The sequence below is a fragment of the Emiliania huxleyi genome (genome assembly GCF_000372725.1).
Source record: "Emiliania huxleyi CCMP1516 unplaced genomic scaffold EMIHUscaffold_26, whole genome shotgun sequence".
Classification (NCBI taxonomy): Eukaryota; Haptophyta; order Isochrysidales; family Noelaerhabdaceae; genus Emiliania; species Emiliania huxleyi.
Genome location: NW_005200088.1, coordinates 267529 through 279474, shown reverse-complemented (window position 1 = coordinate 279474; position 11946 = coordinate 267529). Strand labels below are relative to the sequence as shown.

Here is an 11946-nt window from a genome sequence, read left to right as displayed (position 1 = left end):
AGGTCTTCTTCCTCTCTGTTTTCCCTTCGTTATTTTTCGCAGTCAGAGAAAACCACACAACGCAAAACAAAAAACAATCTCTCACTACGCAACCACCCCCTGCCTGGTTGAGGGCGATATAATTCTTTTCTTACAAACAAAACTCTCTCTGTCTCACAAAACCCTCGGCACGAATTTTAGAACAGAACGCTCTCCTAAGCGACCTAGGCATGCACACACACGACGCCTTGTCGCCGCGCGTCGCCGATCCGAGGGCAGCGGCAAGCCATGTGATCCACACGGAGTGAGACTTGTCCGTCCGGGATCTCGCGCCCAAAACGCAACTCGACAAGTTGTACAAAAAATATGGACCCCCTCCCCACCGTGGACTGCGCGCTCAACTAGTGTACCACCCCCACACACAGCACAGCGCCACATCCCAAACGTACGTGAGAGCAACGCGGTATAAGCCCCGGAAGCCGTGTTCATAGACGGATGCTTCGACAAATATCCCTGCCGCGCTTGAGACTGCGCGGCGGCGCGCTGAGCCTCCTCCTCAGGCGGGAGAGGAGACGAGGCGCGCCGGAGGCTCCGGGGTCGCCGCGGCGGACTTGCCACGGGTCGATGGGACAGCGGTTTCGTTGCACTGGCGCATCAGCCAGGCGGTGTAGAGCAGCTTCCAGCCGACCGCGATGGCGAGGCTGATCAGGGCCTCTTGCGTGGTGTTGACGTCCACGTCGATCATTTCGTACGTCTCCCCGAGGGAGACGAGGACCTGGGGCCCGGTGAGCCCGAGGCACTGCTGCGGCTGGAGGTCGGGACAGCGGAAGGGCGGGCCGTTTGCGCCGAGGACGTCAAAGCAGCCGGCCTCGGTCAGATTGGAGCACGCCTCGGCGCCCCCGATGCTCTCATAGTCGATGAACTCAAAGTAGTTGAGGGAGGGAAACGCCCACGCGAGGGGGAGGAGGTAGGTGAAGGCGCGGAAGGGCCAGATCACGTCCGTCTTGCGGAGGAAGATGCCGCAGAAGAGGAAGGACGCGAACCAGGTGTTGAGGAAACCGAGCATGCCAAGCAGAGGGTTGCGGAGCAGCGAGCAGAGCTGGGCGATGCACTCAAAGGCCCACAGCATCAGCGCGTAAACGAGCGTAAACTGCACGAAGTTGGACGCGTTGAAGTCGGCGATGGCGTAGGCGGGCACTCCGGTGGCCGAGATGGCGAGGAAGACCATCATCGGCAGCTGCAGCGAGGTGTGTGCGAGCACGTACGCGACCGGGTGGTACATGCCGTCGCGCACCTCGCGCCGCACGGCTTGCACCTCGCCGTTGAGCGCGAAGGTGCTCACGACGCCGAGCGCGGCTGGCACGCCGACGAGCCACATGGTGAGGAACCTAAGAGGGGAGTGCTTACGTGTGGGGTACACCTTCCACGTGTGTGTATGGCGACGGTGAAGCAGGCATTACATGCGGGAGACAATCTGCTCCTGCTTGACGTCGCGCGCGCGGATGTAGACGACGGCGAAGAAGCTGTTGGCGAGGAGAAACGCGACCGCCCGCCCGAGGTAGAGGGTCGGGTCCTTGTACGTGAGCTTGCAGAGCTTGCGCAGCAAGCACCAGGTCTGCCTCGGGAAGGGCGCCTGATTCGTCTTCGGCAGCGGGGAGAAGGCGTGCGTGGCCGCCGGCCCGGCCGGCGCGGGCCGAAACGCATCGAGGACGAGGCCGACCGCCTCGGGGCTGCGGAAGTCCTTGTTGACCAGCTCGAGCATGTGCTCCGCCGGGCTGTTGCCTGGCGGCACGGGCTCGCCCAGCGAGTCGCAGTACTCGCCGAGCGCCGCTGCCGGGCCGTAGTACGCGGGGCGGCCAGAGGCCAGGATGAGCGTGTCGTCGAAGCCCGAGAAGACCTTGTAGGAGGGCTGGTGGATGGTGCAGAGGATGGCGGTGCGCTTGACCGAGGCGGACTCCTTGAGGAAAGTCATGATTGAGGCGGCGGCGGCAGCGTCCAGCCCCGAGGTCGGCTCGTCGAGGAAGATGAGCGCAGGGTTCTTCGAGAGCGCGACAGCCAGCGAGAGGCGCCGCTTCTGACCGCCCGAGAGCCCGCGCACGAGCTCGTTGCCGGCGCGCGTGTGCTGGCACGATGTGAGGCCCATGTGCTCGAGCAGCTCGTCGACCGCGGCGGCCCGCTCGGCCGGGCCGAGTTGGTGCTGGTAGAGCGAGGTGGAGATGGCAAGGTGCTCGCGCGCCGTTAGGAACGCGGCATGCGAGTCGTGCTGCGCGACGAAGGCGCAGTGCTTTTTGTAGAGGGCGGGCGTGAAGGGCTGGCCGTCAAGACGGAGCGAGCCGTGCGCCTTCCCAGGGCCCGCCTCGAGGGTGAGCATCTTCATGAGCACCGTCTTGCCAGCACCTGCGGTCGTTCGGGCGGGCTGACCGGAGGCGTGGCAGCGGGATATGGCAGCGGGATCGGGCAGCGGTGCCGCACCGCTGGGGCCCATGATGGACAAAATAAAGCCCGACTTGACGCTGGCGGATATGCCACCAATGAGCGTCTTAGCCTTCTCGCCCTTACCCACGGTGTACATGCAGTCGGTGAAGGTGAACTCGTGCGACTCGCACGCCTTCTGGGCCCGGGTCCCAGATGCAGTCGACATAAAGCGAGCTCGGTTCCCTGCGGCGGCGCACCTGCGGCGGCGCAGGCTCTTGAATCGCGCTGCAAAGCCGCCTCGATTCGCACGGCTCCTCAAAGGAATTTTCCTTCATTTCCAATGAGTGACACGCTCTGCCCAAGTTTTCTTCTTTTGAAGTGAACTATTTTTCTTTCGGGTCCTGTGCGCACCCTAGCAGGGTCTCTGTGCAGCTGGTAAGGCGGTTCAAGAGAAGCGTCGTACATCCAGACCCCACAGCGGAGAGAGATTTTTAGAAGCCAACAAGAAATGACAAAACAAACACAAGTACTCGCTTTCTTTTATGTCCCACCATGCAGAGCGCATCTCTCTCTCTGTTGTGCGAGGCGTGAACCGCGCCATTCGCTCTCACCTGGCAACCCTGTCTGCACGTCTCGCGCGCGCGTGAACAGGGCTCCAGGCCCCAAATGACGTGTGAGTGTTAGAGTTGTTTGGTATTGCTAAAAATCTCTCTCAAGAAATGTGGCACACACAGCAAACAAAAACAAACAAACGCGTGAGTGTTAGATTTGTTTGGTATTGCTCAATAATCTCTCTCTCACACACAGTGATTTGGGCTCGGCAGCTTGTCGACTACATGTACCAGCCGAAGCCGGAGTCGGAACCGTAGCCGAGATGGTCGTCGAGGGTGTCGAATATGTCATTCGCCTCGCTAGTGGAGAGAGAGAGAGAGAGAGAGAGAGAGAGAGAGAGAGAGAGAGAGAGAGAGATTTAGCAATACCAAACAACTCTAACACTCACACACGTAATTTGGGGCCTGGAGCCCCTGCACAATGATGTTTATGGAGGTTTAAAGTTTGCGGGGGGGGGGGGGGGGGGACAGCTTTGGGCGGTCGACTTCAATTTTCGGGGGTTTACGACGGTTTTGGGGATCCTGCCGACGCGCTACAGTGTTAGCCCCACTGCACATAAATAAGATGGACACCTCAACGGGAGGGCCCTCGCAGCAGCCGGGGCCGACGCCTGCAGCCTTAGTCTTGGCCCGATCCGGCGGTATGCCACGGGTAGGCGCGTTGAGGCTTGCCGCCTCCTCGGCGCCAACGCGGCCTGTGCCGCAGCGTGCGATTGCTGCCAGACAAGAGGAGGAGCAGAGCCGCTTGGCGATAGGGCCAGGCAATCGCATTCGCCCCGTGGGCGTTGCGGACTCGAGCCCTGTTCACGCGCGCGCGAGACGTGCAGACAGGGTTGCCAGGTGAGAGCGAATGGCGCGGTTCACGCCTCGCACAACAGAGAGAGAGATGCGCTCTGCATGGTGGGACATAAAAGAGAGCGAGTACTTGGGCGAGTAGGCCGTGCGGTTGTTTTGTTTGTCGCATGAGTCGCGGTCGAAGGACTTCTTCTTCTTCACAGCGGTAGAGCGAGCCCTCCATCGGCAAAGTTAATCTTTGAATAGTAAGGAAGAAGGGGGGGGGGGGGATGGAGGGCCCTCCGGAAGGGGGTAATCTCACAAAAAAGAAAAAACTGCATCGCCGGCTCCTCGGGGTCCCTCCCGCGCCTCGTGGGCGCCATGGCGCACGCGGCGGTGTACGAGGAGGTGCCCTTCAGCGAGCTCGAGCTCGTTGAGGACGACGACATGTACTACTACGAGTGCCCCTGCGGAGACATGTTTGAGATCTCTCCGGCGCGCTCTCGTCGCTGCGCGTCGCCGCTCTCATCGCGGCGGGCTAACCTCCTGCCCTCTTGCTCACAGGCGCAGCTTGCCGGCGGGGAGCGCATTGCCCGCTGTCCGAGCTGCTCGCTCACCATACTCATCATTGACTACCCGGGCGAAAGCGGCGCTGATGGAGGGATGCCGCAGCTGCCGCCGGCTGTGCCCGTGAGCAGATGAGGCTAGCCATGCGTGAGTCTGAGCGGAGCGAGCGGGCCCGCTGTGCGCCGTACTGCTAGTGCTGGCTAATTTCGTACGTACAGACGTCCCAATTTACACACCGCCCCTCTTCGACTTCCAGCCGCTCCACGCGCGCTCCTCGAGCGCGTCGAGGCTCGAGAGCGCAGGTCGAGCGTCGAGGCGTGCGGGTGCGCGCTCTCCCCGCGCTCTTCTGTTTAAGAGGCTGTTGCCCACAGCGGGGAGCGTCACTGCGCGCGGTCTCTAGCCGTGTCTCTCACTTCCTTGGCTCTGACACGGCCGCTCTGATGCGCGCTCCCGCTTTCTTATACTTCCCCATGCGCATGCCGAGAGCGACACCGACGGGGACACCGAGCACCGGCGGCCGGTCACGCGTCGGTCCAAGAGAGATTCGCGCGCGCGAGCGCGGGCGGCACGGCCAGAGCCCGAGCCGTGCGCACAGACGCTAGTCGTGGTCCGGCTGGCGGACGGCGGCGGCGGCGGCGATGGCGAAGCCGGGGAGCGGGACGGCGGCGGCGAGCGAGGGCGCGCTCTGCGTGGGCGGCGGGTGGCGGGTGAAGGTGTAGAGGGTGTAGGTGCGAGTGGCTAACTCGGGGAAGAGGTTGCGGAAGTCCTCGTTGGCGACGCCTGTTCACAGCGTGCGGCTGTTCAAGGTATGCGGCTGTTCACGAAGCGGCTCTGCGGGGCGCTGGGTTCGGGAGGGGTCAGAGGGGCAGGGGTGGAGAGGAGGGGGAGAGGAGGGGCGAGGGCGGGTGGGGGGGGGTCGAGGCCCGAGGCGGTGCGCTGGGGGCAAGTGCAGGAGAGGAGGACGCGGTGCGAGGGCGAGGTGTGCACCGTCGAGGACGTTGTCCATGAAGCGATGGGGCACGGCCTCCTCCGTGCGGTACCAGCCCAGGCCGACTAGGCCGTCCAAGAACTCCACCTCTCCCAGCCGGTCCGTCTCCGGCGCGACGTAGTAAAAGGCGCCTCCCCCCCCCTCCGGCAGCAGCGCAGGCAGCAGCGCGAGCAGCTGCGGCACCGCCTCCCGCGCGTAGACGAGGTCTGACCCGAGGACGATGTCTGCACCGCTCGGCCAGGTCGCAGCGTCCCCCCAGTCCACCACCGCTGCGGTCATGCGCCCCCCAGCCGCCCCACCCGCCTCCCGATCCTCCTCCCCCCCCACCGACCCACCCGCCCCGGCCGCCGCCGCCGCCGCCGCCGCCGCCGCAGCTCCCCCCGCCACCGCTGTGGCGTCCGCCGCTCCCTCGCCCCGCGTTGCGCCGGTGCCGCCGCTGCGGTTGAGGTCGATGTTGTGCTCGATGTTGCGCATGGTGTGGTCGGCGAGGTCGGTGATGGTCGTCGTGGCGGCGCCTGATGGGTGAGAACCCCACCCATCATTCATCAGGAGGGAGAAGCTGGTCGCTGATGGCCGTCGCGGCGGCGCCGGCGGCGGCGGCGGCGAGGCCGGGCAGTCCACAGCCCGCACCGAGCTCGAGTACTCGCCTGTCCCGCAGGAGATAGGGGGAGATATGGGGAGATATGGGGAGATAGGGGGAGATGTGGGGATAGCCGAGCTCGAGTACTCGCCTGCCCCGCAGGCGTGGTCGCAGCTCGCAGACCCAGCGAGCCAGCAGCAGCGAGGCGGACCTGCGGGGCGGGCGGTGTGAGGAAGAGTCACGGCGTGAAGAAGCAATACCCGCGGGAACAGCAATGGCGAGCAGCAGCCCGCTCGGCTATCTCTCGGCTATCTCTCGGCTCCCTCTCGGCTCCCTCTCGCCAGATCTGCAGCCCGGTGCGGTCGTCGTTTGGCGTCGCGCCAATCACAGCCGACGGGTCGTCGCCGCCGATGGAGGAGAGCTCGCGGCAGCGCAGCCGGACCTGCTTCACGGCCGGAGGTGTGAAGAGACGCCGGCGGAGGGGAGGGCGGCGCTTGCAGCCGTCCGCGCCATCGGGTCGCCGCTGCCGCAGGCGGGCAGGAGGAAGGAGTGAGTGAGCTCGCCTAGCACACAGTGAGAACACGCGATGACGATGGGAACGAGAGGAGCAGGAGGAAGGAAGGGGGGGGGAGCTCGCTAGTCAGCGCGTCCGGCGTCGCGGCGTTCGCCTCGGGGTCGAGCGCCGCCGCAGAGTCATGTGCAAGCACCTGCAGGGAGGCTCAAAAGGCGGCTGCGAGAAGGGTGTCAGGCAAGGCTCCTGCAGGGAGGCGGCGCGTCGAGCACCTACCGGAAGGGTCGGAGAAGGTGCAGAGAAGGGCTCCTCTGGTCCCGGAGAGGCGCAGAGGCGAGGCGCGCCGCGTCGACGATCTCGGGCACGTTGCGAGCGAACGCCTCTGTTGAGACCGACTTTCCAAACGCGTTGCGGGCGAGGACGTCGGCGCCAGGGAACGCCTGCAGCCGCCACCGGGGTGAGTTTGTTCTAAGGCTGCAGTTAGGGCTAGGGGCCAGGGGCCAGGGACCCGCCTGCAGCACCGCCGCCACCAGCGGCGCCGAGGCGTGCTGGACCGCCCAGTGGAGCGGCGAGTTGCCAGACTCGTTGGCGAGCAGCGCAGCGCCCGCCGCCGCCAGTTGCTGCACCACGGCGACGTGCCCGTTGGCGCAGGCGCGGTGCAGCGCGGTGTTGCCTAGGGTTGGTGATAGGTACGGCTCGGGCGCGGGTTCGGGTTCGGGATAGGGGTGGAGGGTGCGGAGCGGCGCTGCCTCCACCGTCGAGGTGGTTCACGTCCGCCTTTGCTGCGAGCAGCTCGCCGACCTCGCGCTCCTCGCCGTACCGCGCGGCCTCGAGCAGCTCGGCGCCTGCGCGGGGAGCGAGGTCGAGTGTCCTCCTCGCCCTCCCTCAGAGCCCGGCTCCGGGACTCGCTCGCTCTCTCTGTGCACCGAGCTGCGTCGCCGTCATCTGCGGAAGCGCTGCGAGCCACGCCGCATGCTCCGCTTCGTCGTCCGTCGCTCCGCCCTCCTCCTCGGCGGCCAGCGGCGCCGCCTTGACCAGGTTGGCTGGCCGGACCGCGAGAGGCGGCCCGCCATCGACGAGCCGCACAGAGATGCGACCGCGCTCTGCATCGTAGCCGACGGCGACGCCGCGTGCGCCGTTGAGGTGGGCCTTGGAGAGGTTGGTCAGCTGCACCTCGTCGCCGTCCTGGAACGGAGCGTCCGATGGCCACATGGTGGGGCCGCTCACAGCGAGGCAGCGGCGAGAGGCTGCGTGGACGAGCGCCGGATTTGTCGACTGTTGGTTGTAGGGTCAGATTGCGGTTAAGAGTCAGTCGCTGTGCTCACGTACAATGTCGGTTTGTGCTTTTGTGTGGAACAGGCTACATCAAAACAGATCCGGGAGAGGCCCGCGCCACCGCCAGCGGCGCCACAGCCTCCCACGCATTCTCGGCCGGGTCGTACCGCTCCACCGAGCTGAGGGCGTTGTAGGCATGATCCTGTCCGCCCACAGCGTACAGCTTGTCGTCGAGCACTGCCACAGCGAGATGACTCCGAGCCGTCGCCATCGGCGCCACCGCCTCCCACGCGTTCGTGGCGGGATCATACCGCTCGACCGAGCTGAGGGCGCCGGCGCCGTAGCCTCCAACAGCGTACAGCTTGCCGTCTAGCACCGCCGCGGCGGGAGCAACCCGCTCGACCGCCATCGGCGCCACCGCCTCCCACGCATTCGTCGCCGGGTCGTACCGCTCGACCGAGCTGAGGTACTCGTCGTCGTTGTAGCCTCCCACAGCGTATAGCTCGCCGTCGAGCACCGCCACACCGAGAGCCTCTCGCGCCGCCGTCATCGGCGCCACCGCCTCCCACGAATTGGCAGCCGGATCGTACCGCTCGACCGAGCTGAGGAAGCCGTCGTCGTCGTCTTCGTTGACGCCGCCCACAGCGTACAGATTGCCGTCCAGCACCGCCACGGCGTGGGTCTCGCGTGGTGTCACCATCGGCGCCGCCTCCTCCCACGCGTTCGTCGCCAGGTCGTACCGCTCCACCAGGTTGGAATTTGCGCCGTCAGCCTCACTCTCGACGCCCACCGCGTAGAGCTTGCCATCGAGCACCGCCATGCCGGCATACTTTCGTGCCGAAGGTATTGACGCCACAGCCTCCCCCTCCCACTCATTCGTGGACGGGTCGTACCGCTCAGTCGAGTTGACAAACTCGCCATCGATGTCTTCGCCGCCGATCACGAGCAGGCGCAGCCTCTCGCGCTTCTTCAGCGTCTCCTTCCAGCCGCGGCGCCACGCGTGGCACGTCCCCTTGGCGGCGTGCGCCTTGGTCGGCAGCTGGGCGAGGATGTGCGGGGCGAGGTCCGGCGAGAGGAGGACCTCGGAGAGGACCCACTCGGGCTGCTCCACGAGCCGTGCGGCGTGCTCCTCCGCCACGCGCAGCGCGGCGGCGCTCGCGCCCGCCTGCGCCTCGATGATGGCGCACAGCTGCGAGCGTGAGGGACCCTGCTCCTTGATGATTAGGAGCAGCTGCTCAGAATTGAGGCCCGAGAGGCGGGCGCCGATGCGGTGGGAGGCCATCGGTCGAACAACTCCAAGCGCGCGTGCTCCCCTTCGTTCGCGAGCCGTGCTGTTTTCTTTCTTTCAGTGCGCCGCGCGCGAGCCGGACGTCGGTTTCTCTCATGCCTGCGCGCAATAACGCGTTCAACGTACAATAATGGGCGCGAAATCGGGCGTCGGGGGATGCAGTCACGGAGACGGGCGGGGCGGGCGGCGGACTGCGCCCCCAGTCCCAGTGAGTCTCACACAATGCTCTCCACACGGGCGCCCGCCGCCGCCGCCGCCATGCACTACTCGACACGCGGGACCCAGGAAGGTGGGAGGGGGGGCCGGACCCCCTCTCCCCTCGCTGGGATCACAGAAAGTAGTCTGGCGCCGGCTTCTTCGCGGGGACGCCGCGCTGGTCCTGCGGCGCCGCCTCGAAGATTTTGAAGTTCTTGTTGAGGTGCTCGTCCAGCTCGAGGATGGCGGCGACGTTGCCGCAGCGGTAGCAGTAGTTTGGCGCCGACCAGACGGTCACCAGCGTGTCGTTGAACATGTGCTTGTACCCCTCCATCACCTGTAGCCGACGTGCAGCCGAGGTGCAGCCCGAGAGAGCGTGCCGTCGAGCGTGTGTGTGTGTGCCCCTCTCTCACCAACTGGTGCGCGCGCGCGATCAGGTCGATCGAGTTGGTCGAGCTGAACTGGGCGACCACGTCGCCGCCAAAGAGGTAGCCCGCGCCTATATGGGGCCGTGTCCTGCACGTGTCCTGGACGTGTCCTGGACAGGCGCCGCCGGAGAGGTAGGCGTCGCGCCTCGCGGAGACAAGCCCCAGCCGTCGATGTCCTCCGGGTCGGACCACATCAGGTCGCACATCGCGCCGTCGTGAGGGACCTCCTGCTCGTGGGGAGATATGGGGAGATATGGCGGCGTGGAGGTGAGGGCAGTGGGGAGGGTGGCGGGGAGGGCAGTGGCGAGGGCGGCGTAGAGGGCGGTAGCAAGGGCGGAGGTTGGGGTGTGTCGGCATATGGTCTTGGTGACTCGAGGGACGCTCTCGGGGAGGTGTCTTGAGGGTGTCCCGGAGGTGTCTTGGAGGTGTCTTGGAGGTGTCTTGGAGGTGTCTTGGTGTCCCTCTGCCTGCTTCCGGTCGATGACGCGGATCTGGTCGAGGGTGTTGATGGAGGGGGAGAGGCCGCCGTGCACGCAGAAGATCTTGTCCTCGATCAGCGACGAGAGCGACAGGTAGTCGAAGATCTCCGTGCAGTACCGCCAGACGTTGACCGAGCCGTACTTGCGCAAGCACTCATCATAAAAGCCGTACACCTGCGTGATCTGCCTCGACTCGTGGTTGCCTCGGATCAACGTGATGCGGTCCGGATACCGCACCTGCGACGCAAGACGCGCGTGCTGGGCCCGACCCGCCACACTCCGCCAGCACTGGCTCCCGCGCTGGACGTGTCTCGCCGTGTCTTGCACGCGTCCTTGCACGCGTCCTTGCGCGTGTCTGGGTGTCTGGGCGGCGGCGGTGTAGGTGGGCGCGCGAAGAAGTGTGCCAAGCGTTCGAGCGGCGCTGTCGCTCGCGAGCGCTCCGGGACCGCCCGCGCGGCCGCCAAGCCCCTCGGGCCCTCCCGCTCCAGACGCGGCGCTCCTCCCTGCAGTGTCGAGGAAGCGTCTCGGAAGCGTCTCGGAAGCGGCGCGGGCGCGGCGAGCCTTGAGCGCAAGCAGCAGCAGGAAGGTCTCGACCGAGTAGAAGCCGCGGTCGACAAAGTCGCCCATGAAGAGGTAGTTGGCGTCAGGCACGTCGCCGCCCACCTTGAAGAGCTCCTTCAGATCGTAGAACTGGCCGTGGATGTCGCCGCAGATCTGCAGCCGCAGGAGGGCGTGGCACAGGCTTGGTAGAGGGAGAAGAGAGCGAGGTGGGCTGGGAGATCGGGAGCCATGTCTCGACTCTCCGCGCGGCGGCACGTGCCGCAGCTGCAGCTGCCGCCGCTGCGCGCGCGCAGCGCAGGCTGCAGTGGGGAGCGCGTGCGTCCCTCCCTTGCAAGAGCCGCAAGCCACAAACCGCGAAGCTGCTGCGCGCGAGCGGACTCACACGCACCGGCCTTTTTACGGCCATCTCTGCGCGGCCGCGCCCCCCACGCTCCTGCTCCGCAGCCAGCCGCTCTCGCGCTACGGCGCGCACCGTGACTGGCGCGTCCACCCTCTGCACGTTGGACTCCTCGACGAGGATCTCTCGAGCCTTTGCGCAGAGCGCTTTGACCTCCGCCTCCTTGATGTACTCGCAGCGGCGCAGCTGCTCGATCTGGCGGTCCAGATCGGACGTGCCCGCCATTCCTGCGCCGCCGCCGGCCTGCGGTGCAAAAGCCTGTCTTGAGATTCTGTGCAGCGGCGGGTAACGCCAGCCAGCGCGGTGGTCTCTGGGCGCGACGCGCGAGAAGCAGCGCTGTCAGCGTCGCGCAGGCAGGAGGCTGCCGGGGAGGCAAGGGGATGCGGGCGCGCGAAAGCTGCGAGTGGAGGCTCGGCGGTGTGAGGAGGAAGGCGGCGGCGCGCTGCCTGCACCGGCCTCTCGGGCCTTGCCAAAAAAGAAACAAGCACGGGCACACTAAGTTTCGATTAGTCACCTCACAACGCTTTTTGCGCGCAAGAGAGTGCGTGAGAGAGACACGGCTCGATGCCGCTCCTCGTCTACTTCGCGCGCCGGTGGCGTGTCGCGCCGCGTCGTTTGCTTGATGGCCGCGCCCACACCGGCAGCAGCGCCATGGAACGCCCTACAGCTACACGCCGCTGCGGATATCATACGCGTGGGTCTTTTCACCAGCACGCTATACCAACCCCCCTCTGAGCCGTCTCTCCCACCTCCCCCAGAGCTCGAGGTCGCTCCGCAGGATGCGTCTCACGGCCGCAGCCTCGTCCTCCGGCAAGGCCCCATGGCGCATCTTTCGCCACCAAAACGAGGCGCGCTTTCAGTTTTTGAATCCTCCGGCTGCTCGAGCATCGCAACCGGT

General features: G+C 65.9%; 4 protein-coding genes across 4 annotated transcripts; 1 reads left to right on the top strand and 3 right to left on the bottom strand.

The window, feature by feature from the left end:
* Positions 1-535: 535 nt before the first annotated feature.
* EMIHUDRAFT_206226 (hypothetical protein) lies at positions 536-2620 on the bottom strand (the record flags this gene model as incomplete). The annotated part of the gene is made up of 4 exons (XM_005777487.1): positions 536-1367; positions 1440-1621; positions 1700-2376; positions 2452-2620. The coding sequence occupies 4 exons, from the start codon at positions 2618-2620 to the stop codon at positions 536-538; spliced, it is 1860 nt and encodes a 619-aa protein (XP_005777544.1).
* Positions 2621-4160: 1540 nt separating this feature from the next.
* EMIHUDRAFT_206225 (hypothetical protein) lies at positions 4161-4481 on the top strand (the record flags this gene model as incomplete). Its single annotated transcript, XM_005777486.1, has 1 exon — positions 4161-4481. The coding sequence occupies one exon, from the start codon at positions 4161-4163 to the stop codon at positions 4479-4481; it is 321 nt and encodes a 106-aa protein (XP_005777543.1).
* A 463-nt stretch (positions 4482-4944) lies between these two features.
* On the bottom strand, positions 4945-7637 carry EMIHUDRAFT_100845 (hypothetical protein; the record flags this gene model as incomplete). The annotated part of the gene is made up of 9 exons (XM_005777485.1): positions 4945-5126; positions 5334-5849; positions 6098-6125; positions 6303-6356; positions 6487-6621; positions 6791-6865; positions 6947-7098; positions 7181-7270; positions 7352-7637. 9 exons carry the CDS (start codon positions 7635-7637, stop codon positions 4945-4947), a joined length of 1518 nt encoding a protein of 505 aa, XP_005777542.1.
* A 1433-nt stretch (positions 7638-9070) lies between these two features.
* EMIHUDRAFT_415666 (hypothetical protein) lies at positions 9071-11507 on the bottom strand. The gene is made up of 7 exons (XM_005777484.1): positions 11495-11507; positions 11124-11291; positions 10652-10804; positions 10079-10327; positions 9757-9838; positions 9597-9682; positions 9071-9520 (listed from the first exon to the last, which is right to left on the bottom strand). The coding sequence occupies exons 2-7, from the start codon at positions 11271-11273 to the stop codon at positions 9317-9319; spliced, it is 924 nt and encodes a 307-aa protein (XP_005777541.1). The 5' UTR covers positions 11274-11291; positions 11495-11507; the 3' UTR covers positions 9071-9316.
* Between the last annotated feature and the right edge of the window lie 439 nt (positions 11508-11946).